At 46.7% G+C, this 18,096-nt stretch overlaps 3 protein-coding genes across 3 annotated transcripts; 1 reads left to right on the plus strand and 2 right to left on the minus strand.

Annotated features, from left to right (window-relative positions):
* Positions 1–481: 481 nt before the first annotated feature.
* On the minus strand, positions 482–4,752 carry LOC105936501 (ankyrin repeat domain-containing protein 10). Its single transcript, XM_012877389.3, has 6 exons — positions 4,345–4,752; positions 3,084–3,236; positions 2,917–3,008; positions 2,390–2,601; positions 2,226–2,285; positions 482–2,127 (listed from the first exon to the last, which is right to left on the minus strand). Exons 1-6 carry the CDS (start codon positions 4,645–4,647, stop codon positions 1,811–1,813), a joined length of 1,137 nt encoding a protein of 378 aa, XP_012732843.2. The 5' UTR covers positions 4,648–4,752; the 3' UTR covers positions 482–1,810.
* A 213-nt stretch (positions 4,753–4,965) lies between these two features.
* Positions 4,966–14,742, plus strand: LOC105936502 (heat shock transcription factor 2 binding protein). Its single transcript, XM_021323972.2, has 10 exons — positions 4,966–5,145; positions 5,395–5,447; positions 5,863–5,998; positions 7,687–7,790; positions 10,931–11,080; positions 11,397–11,535; positions 11,618–11,735; positions 12,964–13,067; positions 13,172–13,369; positions 13,451–14,742. Exons 2-10 carry the CDS (start codon positions 5,403–5,405, stop codon positions 13,462–13,464), a joined length of 1,008 nt encoding a protein of 335 aa, XP_021179647.2. The 5' UTR covers positions 4,966–5,145; positions 5,395–5,402; the 3' UTR covers positions 13,465–14,742.
* cryaa (crystallin, alpha A) lies at positions 14,628–17,839 on the minus strand. Its single transcript, XM_021323991.2, has 3 exons — positions 17,468–17,839; positions 17,178–17,300; positions 14,628–15,147 (listed from the first exon to the last, which is right to left on the minus strand). Exons 1-3 carry the CDS (start codon positions 17,663–17,665, stop codon positions 14,938–14,940), a joined length of 531 nt encoding a protein of 176 aa, XP_021179666.2. The 5' UTR covers positions 17,666–17,839; the 3' UTR covers positions 14,628–14,937.
* Positions 17,840–18,096: the final 257 nt, after the last annotated feature.

Raw genomic sequence — 18,096 nt, forward strand, 5'->3', positions numbered from 1 at the left:
CGGCCCTCCATAGTGCAAAGCAGGAGACATGAAGAAGAGCAGGCGCAGGAAGTGATGCGAGACACGGCGCTGTGGTGAGGACCAGCAGATGTCCAGAAGGACGGCTCAGGGAGCTACATGGCTGCAGGCGGGACACTCATTCCAGAACTTTACAACGTTTCCACTCTAGGTTCCCTCAAAGTGAGCGTGAAGGGTTTAAATACAGAACCTAAGGGAAGATGGAAAGGTAAGGACAGAAGGAAGGAATGAGGAAGGGAGATAGGACTAAAGGAAGTGAAGGAAGGACACATAGAACCAAACGTAGGAGAGAGGAAGGAAGAGATGAAGGACACTGGTGTGTATGAGGAAGGAAGAAAGGACACAACCAAGGGAAGGAGGAAGAGACAGAAGGAATACGTGGGTAAAAAGGAAAGATGAGGAAGGAGAGTAGTTCATAGGGAGGGAAGGAAGATACTGAAATATTTATAAAAGTGATTTTAAAACACTGAACTCTGATTCCATGTTTCTCCAGGCTGGACGGGAAGCCTGGTAGCTATGGTGACCTGAGAAGTCCACTAAATGAACACTAGACATCTCCAGCTGCCCCCCCCCTTCTTTAAGGCTGCTTCACACGGCAGCATGTGGAAATAGTCACACTCAGCAGGCTTTGTCCTCATTAGTCTTGGGAAGATGCCACACAGGTGAGGACATCAGGGTGAGACACTCCAGCTTGTTTCATGTCCCCGTCTGAGGACAGCGTCGCTCTAAACACGTATCAGGAGTCTCTCTTTAGATCGTCTTAGACACGCTGATAGTCAGCGCCTCTGGGAAGGTAGAGACGGGCTAAATGTCCTGCTGTGTGAAGCAGCCTGCAGCTGATGGTCAGCAGCTGGTGATGCTGGTGATGCTGGCGCCACCTACTGGTCTGCCTTTGGTAATAATCCTTTTCTTTTAAAGCTGAGGATGGAGATGTGTTGAGATTCTAATAATCTCCTGACTGAAGCACGGTGGTGGCAGCATCATGGTGGGGAGGGGGGGATGATTCATACCTAACCTGATCATTTTGGCCTCACAAAGCCAGATCAGTGTGATGGTGACGACGTCTTCAGGAGAGCCTGTAATTCATGATGCTTCCTGAATTCAGCTCTGCCCTGCAGAGGGAGAGTTTGTCTGGCTGTAACACACAGACCTACAATCCTGATCTGTAGATCTGCCAGAGTTCCTGGTCAGAGACCCGGCTCACGCTGAAGAAAGGTGACTACACATCATGATGCTGCCACCGCCGTGTTTCACTCAATGTTCCCATGGTTTATTCAAAGCTTTTTTTATGTGTGACACTAACTCAGCTTTTGAAATTGTGGCCCACAGTTCAAATATGGTTTCACTGGACCAGAACCACAGAGTCCTGGCAAAGCTTTAAAAGATGAATCAGGTGTGTATGGCTTCTGTTTGAAATCTAAACCACTCCACGGTGGGTCTGACTGTCTTCACAGCGCCTGCTGGTGACAGGCTGTGGCTTCTTCTCCTGACTGACACCTTTGATTTTCACTTGGATCAACATTAAAGCTAAACGTTTTTGTGGAAACGACTGAACATAGTTAGGAGGGAATCTACCTGGACCACAGTCTGGCTGCTTGGAGGGAAAAGAAAGAGACGGAGGTGTGGTTAAGACTTCAGGACAGTGGAGCAGTTTCACTTCCTGGTTTGGTTCTCAGGGAGCAGATATATGTATCTAGCTCCATGGCTTCTAAAGAACTCCCTGAAAGCTGTCTGGAGACCTTCCCCTCCTCACTTCCTGCAGACCTGACGTGGAGCAGCAGCTCCTGGACATCTATGAGCCGTGGTAGAGGTGGACAGCCCCGGCCACAGGCTGCAGGCCGCTGATGTCGCTCAGGTCCTCGGCCGTGTCTCCAAAGCCGTGGTAGTGTCCGTAAAGCAGCGAGTCGCCGCAGTCGGCTCCCGCCAGCCGCCAGCGCTCCGGCCGGTCGGAGCCAGAACCGCCGGGGCTGCCGCTCAAATGCAGCGAGCCGCACATGTCGGCCGAACTGGGCGGACCAGACGGCGGAGAGAGGCAGCGGTCATGTGGCGCCGTGTTCTCCAGCTGTGAGGCTGGGCTGGGCTGACCAAGGAACGCTTTGGTGTCTGCATCTGTATGTGGGGGGGGGGGAGATAATAAAACCAGGGCGGAAGCAGAGGAGGACATAAACTACTGCTGGTGATGAGAACCAAACGGGTTCTAGACTCACCTGAGCTAAGCTCCGTGCTCATGGCCTCCACCTCCTCACTGACGGCGCTTTGCACCAACGCTGTAAGGTTCCAAGGAGAACAGTCAGAACATCTGGACCGCCTGCTTCTAACGCTCATGGTGGGTGTTACTCATCTGGCTCCAGTACGGCGGCACATTTCTCACCTTCTGCTCTCCTGGCCTTCTTGATGTAATGACTCTCCTTGACGCACAGCTGCCTCTTCCTGCAGTGCTGGCCCTGGCCACAGGGGGCGCAGTCTCGCAGCACACTGAGCTGGCACAGCTGTGTCTGGGCGTTGGCGATGACGCAGAAGCAGTCGTGGAAGCCGTGAGCTCGGGCCAAGTCGGCTGCCGTCTGTCCGCTGGCGTTCCTTAAACTGAGGGGGGGGGGGGGAACACAGGGTTCCTGCTCGTTCTTCATGGTGACACACCCAACGTTAACACACACACATCATCTGCTTCCTGTCACTTCTCTACAGAGCATCATCATCAGAAACTAGAAGAAACTCCCATCCCTGTCGTAGAGGCTGATTAAACCCTGGGTCCCTCCTCCCTCCCACCTCCACCACCGTCTCCTGCCTTTTTCTACATATGCCTTCACATCATGTCACCTCAGAGAACCTGTGTACGCCACACTAAGTACCTCTGGAACCCTGCTACCCGACATGCTACAGAGACCTCGGCCTACTCACTGCGGTTCTGCTCCGGCTATCAGCAGGACCTGGATACACTCCAAGCTTCCGGAGCGAGCGGCCTTGTGGATGGGGGCCTCACCAACACAGTCCTGAAAGCAGAGCGAGCCGTTACCTAAACGAGGAGCACGCCGGTCCCTGGAGGGCGGCAGCTTCCACAGACGGACCTGTTTGTTGATGTCGGCCCCGGCCTGAGTCAGCCACACCACGCAGTGAGGGTGTCCCCCGAAGGCGGCGGTGTGGGTGGGCGTCTGGTTGAAGCGGCTCGTCACCGTGTTCACCTCACAGCCCAGCTGCACCAGGCGCACCACGCACTCCAACTGCATGGAGACAACGTCAGACAATAACAAAAGCTGCAGGTGGCGCCTGTGGTTATTAGGTTTAGTCTGGGTTGGTGTGTCTGTGGGAGGCCTGGAGGCTCAGTGACACAGAACCGTTGTTAGGTCCAAGTAAAACATCTTCTTAGAGAAACATTTTCAGTGTGGAAACACAACAACCAAGGGTTCCTACACATTCCCAATGACTTTTCTGGTCAACACAAGTATTCAGAACTCTAATTTATTTACCTTTTAGAGAGATATCCCTTTGTCAGTTTAAATTATTTTTGATTATTGAGACTCTGAGCTGTTAAATCCAACGTCTTCATGTTTATTTCAGTGTCTTTTTTTTTGTTTCTTTACTAAATTAATCATTGAAACATCTTGGTTTGATTACTAATAGATTTGTCATTTCCATAAGTCACTAGATTCAAGCTAGCAGTATTATGAGTAAATTAAAAAGTAACCATGCCTCTGACAGATTTGGATAGACTGACAAAAAGAATAATCGATATATATTTTATTTATTTATTGGGACTAATCTTGGGTGCAGTTAAGTGTGTTATGTGAGCCACTATTTATTGAGAATCCTTCCCTAAGAGACTAAATGAAGAAGAAACCCTGTCAACCTCCTGCAGAATATACAGACTAGGAATTCCCAAAACAAAGTAAAAAACAAAGACTAAGAATGCAACTGCAGCTATAAGGGCGCACATTTTCTTTTCTTTTCATATTACATTTTATCCACGGACATTTGTACATAAAAAAAGAAACCGAATCAGCATTTCCGGTTTTCGTCTTCGCGCCAGAACAGTGATTGGTTCAGACGGGTCCAATGAGAGCGCAGTGCCGCTTAGTTTGTTTTTTTCCCCCACATGAAACTTTATTGAACAGTGAGCTGATAACAAAGTAGGTGTTCAATAAAGCACACATTTAGTCCATACAAACACTTCTCTCCGAGGTTTAAGTTGCAGCTACCGCAGAAGTTTAAGTAAGTTCCCGACACAGTTAACGCTGTGAATGAAGCTAAAACGCACATTATATGGAGCTGGATTTATTTAAATGTAGAAACATTATGAGAAGAGTTTGGAGTCGGCTGTGTAGAACCCACCTGTCCATAGTGGGCAGCCCAGTGAATGGGAGTCCATCCATAGCAGGAGTCCTCCGCGGTCAGATGAGTCTGGTTTGACAGCTGCTCCAACAATGACATCAAAGCCAGAAGATCTCCATCCCGGCACGCGCGGTGGATGGGAAACTGCTTAAAAAACCACTCATCACGAGACAGTTCGGCTCCCACTCCCACAGACATAAGATAGCTGTTCCCGCTGAGAGGAGGATAAAAGCGTTTCTCTGGGGCACTTCTGCTCTCAGAGGAGACTTTCAAACACAAAGGAAAAAGGGGATAATGCTGCATTCAATGACAGATGGAAACTCGGGATTTCCACATCCGAGGAGTAAAATCAAAATAAATACAAGCATAGGCGGATACCAAAATGGTGGATTTGGAGAATTTCTCCAGCCACGAATTTATTTTTTTCACACGGTTGTGCACACAAAAAAACATTATTTTTTAAAGTAATGTTTTTAATAAGTATAATAACGTTTCAAGCAGTTCGAGCTTTACTACAGCCTAAGCCATATGAAATACGCCGGTGTCCTATACGTATTCCCGGCCAAACGCAAAGCAACACTGCAAGTCTGATCTACTTTGTACGCAAAAGCCGGAAAGGACGGAAATGATTTTAACTTAAGAGCTCAGATATCCGAGCGACCTAGAACGCAGCATAAGCCTCAATGCACGTGTGGAGAATCCAAAAACCCGGACCGGAGTTTTCTCGCGGTATTTCCTCAGCGTAGGTCAGCTCTTGCAAATAATCGATCGGGAACAGCATCGTAACATTCATTGTCTGAGGTATCTGCTGGAGTTTTATTCACATTATTGTTATTATATTACAAATATGATTATCTTTAAAACAATAAGAAATGTCGAGTTTAATAACGCGATACACTTTCGCTCCATCCCCCACGAAATATGGCTAGTCAATGGATAAATGTTAGCTAACCTAAGCGTTAATTCTGGATTTATTCAGACTAATTGTATTATTCTGTTGAGCAAAAATAATTGTTAATCTTGGAGAACTGTGGTCCGTGTAATCATCAGAACTGAAGATGTCAGCTTTCTATGGTGGGAAGTCTGTGGACCCGCATCATAAGGTAGCGGAAACAAGTCCTTCGCATTTCACCTGAGAGTTAAGTCAATCAGTTTTCATTTTAAATCAGACATTTTTAATAAATATCAACAAAACAAATACAGAGAAAAAAAAAACACCCCACAGGTAACAAGATCAAATTTACAACAAAACATTCTGTAACACAACACAAAAGGAGTCCGAAAGGGGAACAGGAAGAGGCAATGGCTTATCCAGTCCACTTTACATACAAATAGTGATTTATTATATCAACAAATACACATACACCCATATGTAGTTGTATATGCACACATGCATGTATAGCTACATACCTACTCAGATAAAAACCTGCTATTATCACATAAAAATCAGAGCTTAGTATACACACACAACTGTCTTTTTCTCTCTTCCTTACTGAACATCCCTCTTGTTTTTCACAGGATGCTTTTGTCAGAGTCCGGAAAAGGGATTTAGAGAAATTGACAACCGAAGTCATGCAGCTGAGAGAGTTCCTGCCCAGAGTCCTGAGTGGTGATCTGACAGAAATGCTTCACAAAGCCCGAAGAGCGGAGACGAGTATGCTACAGCAGAACATCTGCACCACACGTTGTTATGACGCTTAAACAAATATAGCCAGATTGTCTAACCTTACAGTAAATCCACAAGTTTAACACACTGCATGAAAACAAAGTGTTTTTGTTCTCATTCTCTGAATTTAAAACGATTCCAGTTACATTTACCAAAGCTATTCTTTACTAAATGCCAGGGTCACTGCGGGCACATTTCTAGAGCAACACCTTAAACACACCGCTTCCTAGTGTGACATCATGGACAAATCTAAGGAAATTAGGCAAGACACGAGGAAAAGAACTTTGCAGCCCCACAAGACTGTACCATGGGTAATATTTCCAGACGCCTGAAGGTCCCACGTTCACCTGTTGAAGCCATTATAAGCAGGGTAGGCCAGGTCCAGAAGGGATACCCTACACAGGGTTTGTGTCCTGAATCACTTTCTTTCAGCCATGATCCATGTCTCAGGATCTTATCTAATGACCGTAGACAGATCGTTAAATTCAGAGCCTGATTGTTTAGCTCCGCTCATTCTTCGCCCACTAGAGTAGAGCAAAGCGTACATTATTACAGACGAGGCCCTTTTCTGTCTATCTCCTGCTCCGTCCTATCGTCACTTATGAACAAGAACCCAAGATACTCATCTCCTCCACTTAAGGCACCGACTCACTCCTAACACCAGAGGGCGCTCACTCTCATCCCTGCTTCTTTATGCTGTGTTGCTGTAACAGGCTGAAGATACTGACAGATGGGGATGATTTCTGTTTTCCTTTTTTGAGCCACCAATGTCATAGATTGCAGAGAAATAATAATAATAATAATTAATTAAATAATCCTGTATCGCTGTTAGAAGTTAGGATGTTCCCAGAGCACAACGATCAGGAAAACTGTCTGGTTGCCAGAATGGCCTCTGGAACACGTTGGACGTAACTTCATCCTTTGAAACAACTTCCAAGACAAAAGAAGCATTAAAGCAATTGTTAAAGAATGTAGTTGAAATCTATCCGTCGTCTCCATATAGCTCTGTCCTTGGCGACACCCTCCATCCACTCCTGTGGGATCCCAAGGTGTTGCCAGGTCAGAAGACATCTATAGGACCTCAGGGGGTTCTGTGTCTGCCTCAGGGTCTCCTCCATGTGGGAGGTGCCCGGATGGAGGAGTCCAGGAAGCATCCTGATCAAACGGCCAAACTACTTCAAATGACTCCTTTTAAAAGCAGAGTAGCAGCGCCCCTACTGTGACGATGGAGCTCCTGGCCTCACACCTCACACTGCCAGCCTATGGAGGACGCTCAAATCTGGGAGTTCCTGTGCATGATTCCTGTCGCTTCACGCTGGGCTGTGAACCGCTCCAGTGCACGCTGAAGGTCCTGGCTTCAAGAAACAGAAAGCAAAACATCATCCGCAAAGAAGCGACATTCAAAGTACATCGAGGGGCGCATAAACCCCCCCCCCCCCCCCAAGCAACTCAGCGAGGGTAAAGATCTGGTCTGTGGCTGCCGTCTCTGTCATACTCTGCGGCTAATTAAATTCAGTACAATGATAAGTTATATTGAGCCTTTTGACAACTATTCATCTGCACAGAATGTCATCTCTGAGCGCTGCGTATGACAACAGATTGTCACTGTCTGAGTACTGTGTAGCATCTGTGGAGCCTGGTAATCCATGAAGCTGTAACTGTGGGTTTGTGTTCAGAGAAGGAACACCTTGAGCAGGAACAGAATCAGCTGAGGCAGGAGTGCTCGCATCTTCAGTCCCGGCTGGACGCAGCACAGAGCGAATGTCAGAAAGAGAGAGAGGTGAGACCAGGGCGTCCACAGCGACGCACCGTCAGGAGTATGTCAGGAGTTTGTCAGCGAGTATGTCAGGAGTATGTCAGGAGTATGTCAGCGAGTATGTCAGGAGTTTGTCAGGAGTATGTCAGGAGTATGTCAGCGAGTATGTCAGGAGTATGTCAGCGAGTATGTCAGGAGTATGTCAGCGAGTATGTCAGGAGTATGTCAGCGAGTATGTCAGGAGTATGTCAGCGAGTATGTCAGGAATATGTCAGCGAGTATGTCAGCGAGTATGTCAGGAGTATGTCAGGAGTATGTCAGGAGTATGTCAGCGAGTATGTCAGGAGTATGTCAGCGAGTATGTCAGGAGTATGTCAGCGAGTATGTCAGGAGTATGTCAGGAGTATGTCAGAAAGTATGTCAGCGAGTATGTCAGGAGTTTGTCAGGAGTATGTCAGCGAGTATGTCAGGAGTATGTCAGCGAGTATGTCAGGAGTATGTCAGGAGTATGTCAGGAGTATGTCAGGAGTTTGTCAGCGAGTATGTCAGCGAGTATGTCAGCGAGTATGTCAGCGAGTATGTCAGCAAGTATGTCAGGAGTATGTCAGGAGTTTGTCAGGAGTATGTCAGCGAGTATGTCAGGAGTATGTCAGCGAGTATGTCTGGAGTATGTCAGCGAGTATGTCAGGAGTTTGTCAGGAGTATGTCAGGAGTATGTCAGGAGTTTGTCAGGAGTATGTCAGCGAGTATGTCAGCGAGTATGTCAGGAGTATGTCAGGAGTATGTCAGCGAGTATGTCAGGAGTATGTCAGGAGTTTGTCAGGAGTTTGTCAGGAGTATGTCAGGAGTATGTCAGCGAGTATGTCAGCGAGTATGTCAGGAGTATGTCAGGAGTATGTCAGCGAGTATGTCAGGAGTATGTCAGGAGTTTGTCAGGAGTTTGTCAGGAGTTTGTCAGGAGTATGTCAGGAGTATGTCAGCGAGTATGTCAGGAGTATGTCAGGAGTTTGTCAGGAGTATGTCAGGAGTATGTCAGGAGTATGTCAGCGAGCATGTCAGCGAGTATGTCAGCGAGTATGTCAGGAGTATGTCAGTGAGTATGTCAGGAGTATGTCAGGAGTTTGTCAGGAGTTTGTCAGGAGTATGTCAGGAGTATGTCAGCGAGAATGTCAGCGAGTATGTCAGCGAGTATGTCAGGAGTATGTCAGGAGTATGTCAGCGAGTATGTCAGGAGTATGTCAGGAGTATGTCAGCGAGAATGTCAGCGAGTATGTCAGCGAGTATGTCAGCGAGTATGTCAGCAAGTATGTCAGGAGTATGTCAGGAGTATGTCAGCGAGTATGTCAGCAAGTATGTCAGGAGTATGTCAGGAGTTTGTCAGGAGTATGTCAGGAGTATGTCAGGAGTATGTCAGGAGTATGTCAGCGAGTATGTCGGCGAGTATGTCAGGAGTATGTCAGCGAGTTTGTCAGCAAGTATGTCAGGAGTATGTCAGGAGTATGTCAGCGAGTATGTCAGGAGTATGTCAGGAGTTTGTCAGCGAGTATGTCAGCGAGTATGTCAGCGAGTATGTCGGCGAGTATGTCAGGAGTATGTCAGCGAGTTTGTCAGCAAGTATGTCAGGAGTATGTCAGGAGTATGTCAGCGAGTATGTCAGGAGTATGTCAGGAGTATGTCAGGAGTATGTCAGCGAGTATGTCAGGAGTATGTCAGCGAGTATGTCAGCAAGTATGTCAGGAGTATGTCAGGAGTATGTCAGCGAGTATGTCAGGAGTTTGTCAGGAGTATGTCAGCGAGTATGTCAGGAGTATGTCAGCGAGTATGTCAGGAGTATGTCTGGAGTATGTCAGCGAGTATGTCAGGAGTTTGTCAGGAGTATGTCAGGAGTTTGTCAGGAGTATGTCAGCGAGTATGTCAGCGAGTATGTCAGGAGTATGTCAGGAGTATGTCAGGAGTATGTCAGCGAGTATGTCAGCAGTATGTCAGGAGTTTGTCAGGAGTATGTCAGGAGTATGTCAGGAGTATGTCAGCGAGCATGTCAGCGAGTATGTCAGCGAGCATGTCAGGAGTATGTCAGCGAGTATGTCAGGAGTATGTCAGGAGTTTGTCAGGAGTTTGTCAGGAGTATGTCAGGAGTATGTCAGCGAGTATGTCAGGAGTATGTCAGGAGTATGTCAGCGAGAATGTCAGCGAGTATGTCAGCGAGTATGTCAGCGAGTATGTCAGCGAGTATGTCAGGAGTATGTCAGTGAGTATGTCAGCGAGTATGTCAGGAGTATGTCAGCGAGTATGTCAGCGAGTATGTCAGCAAGTATGTCAGGAGTATGTCAGGAGTATGTCAGGAGTATGTCAGCAAGTATGTCAGGAGTATGTCAGGAGTTTGTCAGGAGTATGTCAGGAGTATGTCAGGAGTATGTCAGCGAGTATGTCGGCGAGTATGTCAGGAGTATGTCAGCGAGTTTGTCAGCAAGTATGTCAGGAGTATGTCAGGAGTATGTCAGCGAGTATGTCAGGAGTATGTCAGGAGTATGTCAGCGAGTATGTCAGCGAGTATGTCAGGAGTATGTCAGCGAGTATGTCAGCGAGTATGTCAGGAGTATGTCAGCGAGTATGTCAGGAGTATGTCAGCGAGTATGTCAGCGAGTATGTCAGGAGTATGTCAGCGAGTATGTCAGGAGTATGTCAGCGAGTATGTCGGCGAGTATGTCAGGAGTATGTCAGGAGTATGTTGCAAGACATATGCAAACTCTCATCTTGGAGTTTTGTAGATTTTAGACGTTACATTGCAAAAATAGAACTAAAAATATGAAAATGTTTCTTGAAATAAACGTATTTTTCCTTGATTTCACCAGGTAAATAGGACTATTTGCCAATGGAATAAGATTGTTTCACTTAAAATAGGAACAATTCATCTCCATCATCTTATTTCAAGTGCAGTATGTGTAATTATCCTATTTTAGCGGTAAAAATACTCATTCCATTGGCAAATAATCTTATTTACCTGCTCAAATCAAGGGAAAATACATTCATTTCAATAATATTTTACTTATTTTTAGTTCTCTTTTTGCAGTGTACAAACATAGGTGCCCTTAGTTCCTGTCTGCAGTGTGTAACCGAGGCTGGACTGTGTGTGTGTCTCTGTGTGTGTCTGTGTGTGTAACCAGGAGAAGCTGCTGATGCGTGAGCAGCTGTGGCAGAGCGGAGCGGAGCTGCAGCAGCAGGCAGACTTCTGCTCCACCATGGGAGCCGCGGCCTGCAGCCTGCTCTGGAGCTGCTCGTCCAGGGAGGAGACGGTGACCGCCTGGCTGGCTGACGTGAGTCCTCCGGTGGGCAGTTGGTGGGCAGCCGGTGGGCAGCCGGTTGGCAGCCGCGCCCTCGGCAGGCGGCCTGGAACGGGTGACGAATGTCTGTAGATGCTGTAGCAAAAGGCTCATTGCCTCAGGGATACTGGGACTCCAGAGGAAATAAAAAACATTATTATTATTATGTATTCAGACTATAAGCTGGTCAGATAAAACGTAAAGATCACTGATAGATTAAGCTAAAAAGAAACTAGTTTGCTTGATATAAGACCGGTATTATGTTGTCTAATGTGTGCATCTCTACCTATCTACCGTTGGCACGGCGCAGGGAAAGCTTCCCTCCTTCCTGACGGTAGCTGCACAGACTCTGGAGAGTTTCGTCAAGTCCATGGATGACGAGATGAAAACCGAGGAGCCTGGTTCCCATGAGCACCAGTTTGTGCTGGCTCTGGCTGGGACCATCACAAGTGAGTCCATCATGGGGGGATGTTGACTCGTATTTGTGTTTCCTGGATGTGAACACTAAACAGCTGCTGAATCCCCAATCAGACGTAGCAGCAGTGACCTGTGGGCGGGACTTCCTGTGCAGCTCAGGACACGCCCTGCTGGACACGCTGATGAAGCTGCTGCAGCTGATGAAGCCGGCCGTCTTCCCCAAGCTCAAAGTGTACGTTGGTGCTGTGATGGAACAGCGTCTGAGCATGGAGACCTTTTTCATCTTTATTAAACCTTCGTTATGTAGATCTTCTGTAAATATCCATTCAATTATACATCCATACAAACACATAAAACCAGAAAAACTCATGCTTCAGATTCAGAAGTTTACATACACTAACCTTCAGTTGCCTTTAAACAATTTGGGAAAGCCCAGATGATGATGTCATGGCTCAGTCTGTTTAAATATCTGGTTTCATCATCTGAGCCATGTGGACCATTCATAGCCACATATGATTTTATATGTTTTCAGAGTTAGGCTGAAAATGCTGCAACGTTTTCCTAAAGGGTTCATTATGGAGTTAGTAGTTCATGCTACCCTCTTTGATCTGCAGGGGGCATCATTGCACCACTTAATCCGATTTATTTACTTTACGGTTCAGAAAAACCCTGAGAAAATTGTACATGTGTATATAAAATGTTTCTTAGGCGGTCCAGCTGCTTCCATTTCATTACCTGAGGATGTTTGGACCACCCAGCACATCTTAACACCAGACAAAGATAACCTGAGTAAATAAATAAAAACCTAACAGGATCAGCGAGGAAGACAAGAGGCACATGGTGACTTTGGAGGAGCTGCAGAGTTCCACAGCTCACGTGTGCCTTTATGGGTGATTGACGGGAGGAGAGAAAGCCATAATGTCCCGTTAAAAATGTCACAGGACAAGGTGATCTGGTCAGACGAGACCCAAACTGAACCCTATGGTCTGTTAGCAAGAGTCTGCGTGGGTCCTGTGGTGGACATCATGATGCGGTGAGGGTCTTCTCAGCAGGGACAGGGAAGCTGCTCAGAGTCGACGGATGGAGCCCAATCCAGAAAGAAAGCCTGTTAGAGGCTGCAGAAGACCAGAGGCTGGGCTGGAGCTTCACCTTCTGAAACATACAGCCAGAGATCCAGTTAGATCAAAGCTATTCTTGTGTTGGAGTGGCCTAGTCAAAGTCCAGACCTAAATGGAGGCTTGTACCCAGGCCTGTGAGCTCCTCCCATCCCACTGACCGTCAGTCTGTTCTGGTTCTGCCCGCTGCATTAGATCAGTCACATGACCCACATCACAGTTTGCTCAGTGAACATGAACCTTTTTCATTTTCGTGCTCGTTTCAAACAACCTTTGGTTTTATGATTCTCCAAAGCTGAAGGCCAATGTCTACCTTAATGGAGCCGTGTTGGTGTTCTGCTGCAGGTTGATGCTGATGGCTTTGTACAATGTGAGCATCAGCATCAAAGGACTGAAGTACATCACTGACAATAAAGATCTGATTCCACTCTTCTGGACGCTGCTGGATGGTAGGTTGGCTAATTTGGAACCAGATATTTACCTCCACTGGATCAGCAGGTACCCGCCCTTTGATTTTTCAGCCTGACATTAAGTCAGATTTTATATTTGGCAGCTGAGCACTGGGAGGTGAGTCTCCACTGTCTGCGCCTCCTCCAGTCGGTGTTGCTGGAGGAGGATGTTCTGGTCCTTCTCGGCTCCTCTCTGCTGGATCCAGACCTCCAGGATCGGGTCAGCCGGCTCACCTCCAGCGGGCAGCCCAACCTTAGAGCCATCGCTCAGCAGACGCTGGAGGACCTGCAGGCCCTCCAAGGTACCCAGCTCTGTCTTTTTTTAAAAAGCGGCTGTAATATTATGCTTTTAGAAGTGCCTTTAAGAACCTTTATGTTTCCAGGCCCAGTGAGATAGACCCAGTGGAGCTGTGCTTTCTGCAGCTTCAGTCCTCTCGTCTTCATCTGTTCATGTTTTTCATTTGAGCTCCAGGTGCAAAGTGAACAGGAACTGTCGGCCTGGGAGCGTTCTTAAAGTTTATATGTGAAAGAGTTGAATCATTTTACACTGTTGTTGTTTCACTATTAAATTCCTTTAATGTACATGTAATCATACTGGTTTGGTTTGTTAACATGAAGACGATGGTTCCACTCCTCTACTGCTAACAGTCCATCACAGAGACACAGCACATGCACGCCTAAGGACGATTTAGAGAGACCAGTTAACCTCAGAGGCTGTGGCAGGAGGGCAGAGTACCTGCAGAGAATCCATGCATGCTAAGGGAGGCCACACAAACCTTATGCAGCCGGATACTAAAAGAGAAAACATCTCCATGTGGGGCTCTACAGGCCTCAGTTAACACGGTAAAGGTTCAGGATGCTTCACGTATGAACAGACTACACAGAGGGCATCTCCTCACAAATGAGCTTTGCAGAGTTTCATCCTGACAGACAACAGGGATCAGACATCTCCTCTGAAATGCCCCTCACCATGTTTGGTGAGGGAAATGTTTAGTGAAAAAGACTATAAACCTGTCTGTAGACCAAAGTGTTCTAGAGTCAAATGCGAGGCCATCTGTCTGAGAGCTGAAGCTTGGCCCAGACTGGGCCCCCAACAGGACCCTGATCCCACACACAGCTGCAGATTTATGTCAGAATGGCTAAAGAGGAAAGGAATCAGGGTGTTGCAGTGACCTAGTCAAAGTCCAGACCTCAGCTTAATTTAAAATGCTGGGGTTGGAATCTGCAGAAATAAAAACTGGCACCTTCAGAAAGCTGTAGCAAACTTTGAAATACTGCACTCGTGAGGTCTAATAGAAAATGGTTCCTGATGAATGAAGCTGCTGAATGAGTTAAACAGAATTGTTCCTACAGTACTCTGTCTTGTTATAAATCTGACAGTGAGCTTACTGAAACAGGAGAGGACCGGATGTTAGAAAAATGTTGGAATAGGTCGTATTTACTAACCTCACCATGAAGAGAGTCTGATTACAGAGCCTTTAGTCCTTCTGTTGTCCGTGCATCGCAGAGTTTAGCTGACATTTAGGGAATTTTTGAGAACAAACCAACAGGCGAGTTGCATTTTGTTAATTGTACAAGCTTTATTGCATGTTATTTTAGTATGGACATCTTAATATGAGCTGATATTCACTGAACATGGTCTAAACTAAATGACAAGATCAGACAAGAGAAAAAAGGGTTTAGAGCCCCTTCCTTAACTTTTGAGGGTGGCTCTATGTTCTACCTAAAAACAATGATACTATAGTTCTGCATGAGGGGGCTATAGAGGAACTAGAGAAGGTGAAGGAAGATGAAGAAGAGTAGAAGAAAGGACCTCTGGTTGTCCATCCCACACCAGCAGATTGTCTCAGGAACTGAAGCCATCTCCCCTCTAAGAAGAGGAAGCAGCATTGGTCTTGTCGTCACGGGTGACAGGGATGCTGCGCTCGCCACGACCGGACTCACTCCCCCCCAACACCTTTGGACCGGTGAGAGTCAGCAGACCGTCAGCAGACAGGGTGCAGCTGATGGATGACTGGTCGATGGTGGAGGGCAGGCGGTAGCGGCGATGAAACTCGCGGGAGATGTAGCCGTGGTCGTCCTGAAAGACAAAGTGGTCGTTGCCTTGAAGCACAGGATAAGGTTCACCAATGACACATTTAGAATCTGTCATTGAAGGAGGACCATTTAGACCAAACCAAAGTAAGTCTGGTTGTTTGTTCAAAGGTTCAGAGTTGATGGTATATCAAAGATGTGAACCCAAACTGTCCAAAGGAGTCCAACACTCATCACAACGTTCCCTGAGTCTGATTTAGGGTCCCAGCAGCTCCAGGCAGTTTGATCCCACCTCTGGTTCTGCTGGAGCCCTTCCTTCACATCGCATTAAGTCTATTACTGAACACAATGTGGCTGTACTGATGGACATTAATGAGCTAAATGTTGTTGGCCTGACTGGTTTCCTGTAAACGGTCCTTAAGTTGACTTTCTCTGTGTATCTGGCACCAAAGAAGTAACCTGAATTGATTTGAAGGGTTAGGGTTACATACAGTTCCGCTGTCTCAGATTACTTTGGTGACTGTTGATAGTTGTTGCTGCATACAGATCAACTGGCTTGCATTCAGTTGAGGGTGGACACCAGTATGATGGCTAGGACAGGAGTCTTCATCCTGTCCCATCCATCCTTTTTCTTTAAGAGCACATTAGAAGGACCAGTTAAGCCAGCTGGGTCTGGTTTGTGGCAGTAAACCTTGGTGTATCAGGAGGAAAGCTACTCATGATGCACACTGATGACCATGGAAACCCACATGAGAACGGCTTGGATCTGAACACAGAGCCTTCTTGCTAACCAATGGCCCACCACCCCTCAGCCATGTGCCGAGGCCAGCGGTTCCACATCATTGGTACCTTGGTGGTTTAAAGAAAACGGTGCTTCTTGGTACGTCTGTTTCCTCCAGCTTCATGTTTAAAAGGAAAGGCCACAGAACCGTCTCTGCAGAATCTGCTGCTTTAAGATGGACCATCGACTGGCATTGCTTTAGAAATGAACATACTTCATATAACGTTTGTTACCTAAAAGTATTCACTCTTGGTGTTGCTCATTAGGACCTTTAGAGACCCAGCTCACAGATCAACTTCAAGAGGCATTCTGGGAAAAATTAAAGTATTGTAGAGCTTTGCTTAAATGTGGAAAAACTTTAGAATTTCCAGACGTTATTCTCTGCTGTGGCTGCTGTCATCCGTTCTTTCTTTTCTTGTCCTGTTCTTCATCGCACTCTTCCTTTCATCCTACCTTGTCTCCTTTCCTCATGCCTCACTGCTTCAGGCCTCGATCCTCATTACCTTCTTTCCTTCAATTACTTCTTCCTAGTCGTGTTTGTCTTTCCTTCGTCTGTCCTTCCTTTTATCATTTTACCTTTCTGTCTGTCATTCCATCCGTCTTCCTTCCTACAACTTTTCTTTCCTTCTTGTGCCCTTCCTTCTCCCTTTCTTGATTCATTTCTTCTGTCCTCTATTATGTCCTTTAATCTTGGTTTATTTTGTCTTTCATGTGTTCATTCTCTCATTTCTTCCTTATGTTCTGCCTCTCTTTGTTTTTGTTTGGTTCCTTATGTCCTACCTACATTCTGTTTTGTATCCTTCCTTCTTTCCTTCCTTGTCCCTCTCTCCTTCTTTCCTTTTAGTTAATTTTGTATTTTTTTCCTTCCTCCCATTTTTTTCATATCCTTCCTTTTGTTCTTCTTTCCTTGTGCCCCTCTTTGCTTTCTTGAATTGTTCCTTTCTACTTTCCCCATGTGCTTTCTTTTGTCCTCCCTCATCATGTGTCTTCCTCGTGTCCTTCCTGTCTTCCGTCCTAATTTCCTGTCTGTATTTTTGCAGGGACATATCTAAAGCGTGCCCATCGTACAAATCTCTAATGGGAACTCATGGTAAACTTTAGGTTTTTACATTTTAAAAGAGAAATAAAGGGCGTAGCCAGGACCAGTCTGTGATTTTCTCGTAGAAAAGCTGCAGGGACCCAGCAGCTTTTACTAGACGGTGACATGACACCAGAGAAAACCTTTGGCTTTGAATTCGCTCTAGTTGTCTGTCACCAAATGTTAGTCAGGATTCGAGGAAAATCAAGAGCATCACCTGTCTTTCTCCGTGCTTGCCCTGGATCTCCAGGTAGTCGTCAGTCACCTTTACATTGATCTCATCGGGCGAGAAGTGCTTGACGTCCAGGTAGACTGTAAACTTGTCTCTGTCAGACCTCACCTGAAGAAACAAACGGTCAGCTGGCACTCTCCAAAGACCTCATCATGTATGTCATAACTGTTTCATGTAGCACAGCAGCAGAAGATCCATTTCATTCCAGCTACAATTAAAAAGGACTAGAATGAGCTTGAGGAGTGTAAATCTGTCCTATTGTGAACTGTGTTTACCTCAGAGATCCCAGAGCTGGAAGAATCTAGAAGGTTGCGGAAGAGTGAGTGTCTGTAATAGGGGCTGATGGTGGAGGAGGTGTAGGGGAAAAGGTCGTAGTCAAAAATTCCCTCTCCAAAAAACTGGTCAAAGAGTCGGCCAGGGTAGATGGAGCCCAAAGCGCGGCGAAACCAGGGGTGCTGGATGGCAATATCCATAGTGACTGCAGAGAGCTTGGTCTCGGTTGGCTCGGTTCGGCTCAGGCTGGCAGGTCCACCTGCAGAGCTCAGGGTCCGGCAGGTCGCAGACTGGAGATGGAGCAGAAACGGGAGAACAAGACGGAGAATAAATAAAAGCTGTTTGCACTGTGCTTTGCTGCCTGCTCCCCAGCTGACTCCTCTTTATATACCTGAGGAGCAGAAAGACGGGCTTTGACAACAATCCCACTGGAATGGCATTATCTCATGGTGGGTTGGGCCCTGTCAGCAGAATCAGAGGTGACCAAAGAGGAGGGGGGGGGGCACTACTACCAGAACCTGGAGCGACCTCATGCCCTCCAAACACACCAGACATGCACTGCTGCCAAAACAAACTGTGGTGGATGGAGGGACACAAAGGCCAGGAAGCTAACCACAGACACAATTCTACC

Source organism: Fundulus heteroclitus, chromosome 24, assembly GCF_011125445.2.
Source record: "Fundulus heteroclitus isolate FHET01 chromosome 24, MU-UCD_Fhet_4.1, whole genome shotgun sequence".
Lineage (NCBI taxonomy): Eukaryota > Metazoa > Chordata > Actinopteri > Cyprinodontiformes > Fundulidae > Fundulus > Fundulus heteroclitus.

Bases quoted from the DNA above. Each gene is read 5' to 3' on its own strand.
- LOC105936502 (XM_021323972.2), top strand. From the start codon at position 5,403: ATGTCAGCTTTCTATGGTGGGAAGTCTGTGGACCCGCATCATAAG. The intron at 11,536-11,617 runs GTGAGTCCATCA...ATCCCCAATCAG, and splicing joins TCTGGCTGGGACCATCACAA to ACGTAGCAGCAGTGACCTGT. The intron at 11,736-12,963 runs GTACGTTGGTGC...GTTCTGCTGCAG, and splicing joins GTCTTCCCCAAGCTCAAAGT to GTTGATGCTGATGGCTTTGT.
- LOC105936501 (XM_012877389.3), bottom strand. From the start codon at position 4,647: ATGCAGCATTATCCCCTTTTTCCTTTGTGTTTGAAAGTCTCCTCTGAG. The intron at 2,286-2,389 runs GTGAGAAATGTG...GGAACCTTACAG, and splicing joins GAAGGCCAGGAGAGCAGAAG to CGTTGGTGCAAAGCGCCGTC. The intron at 2,128-2,225 runs GTGAGTCTAGAA...CCCCACATACAG, and splicing joins GAGCACGGAGCTTAGCTCAG to ATGCAGACACCAAAGCGTTC.
- cryaa (XM_021323991.2), bottom strand. From the start codon at position 17,665: ATGGATATTGCCATCCAGCACCCCTGGTTTCGCCGCGCTTTGGGCTCC. The intron at 17,301-17,467 runs GTAAACACAGTT...TTGTTTCTTCAG, and splicing joins CCAGCTCTGGGATCTCTGAG to GTGAGGTCTGACAGAGACAA. The intron at 15,148-17,177 runs GTGATGCTCTTG...TTTGTCTTTCAG, and splicing joins GCAAGCACGGAGAAAGACAG to GACGACCACGGCTACATCTC.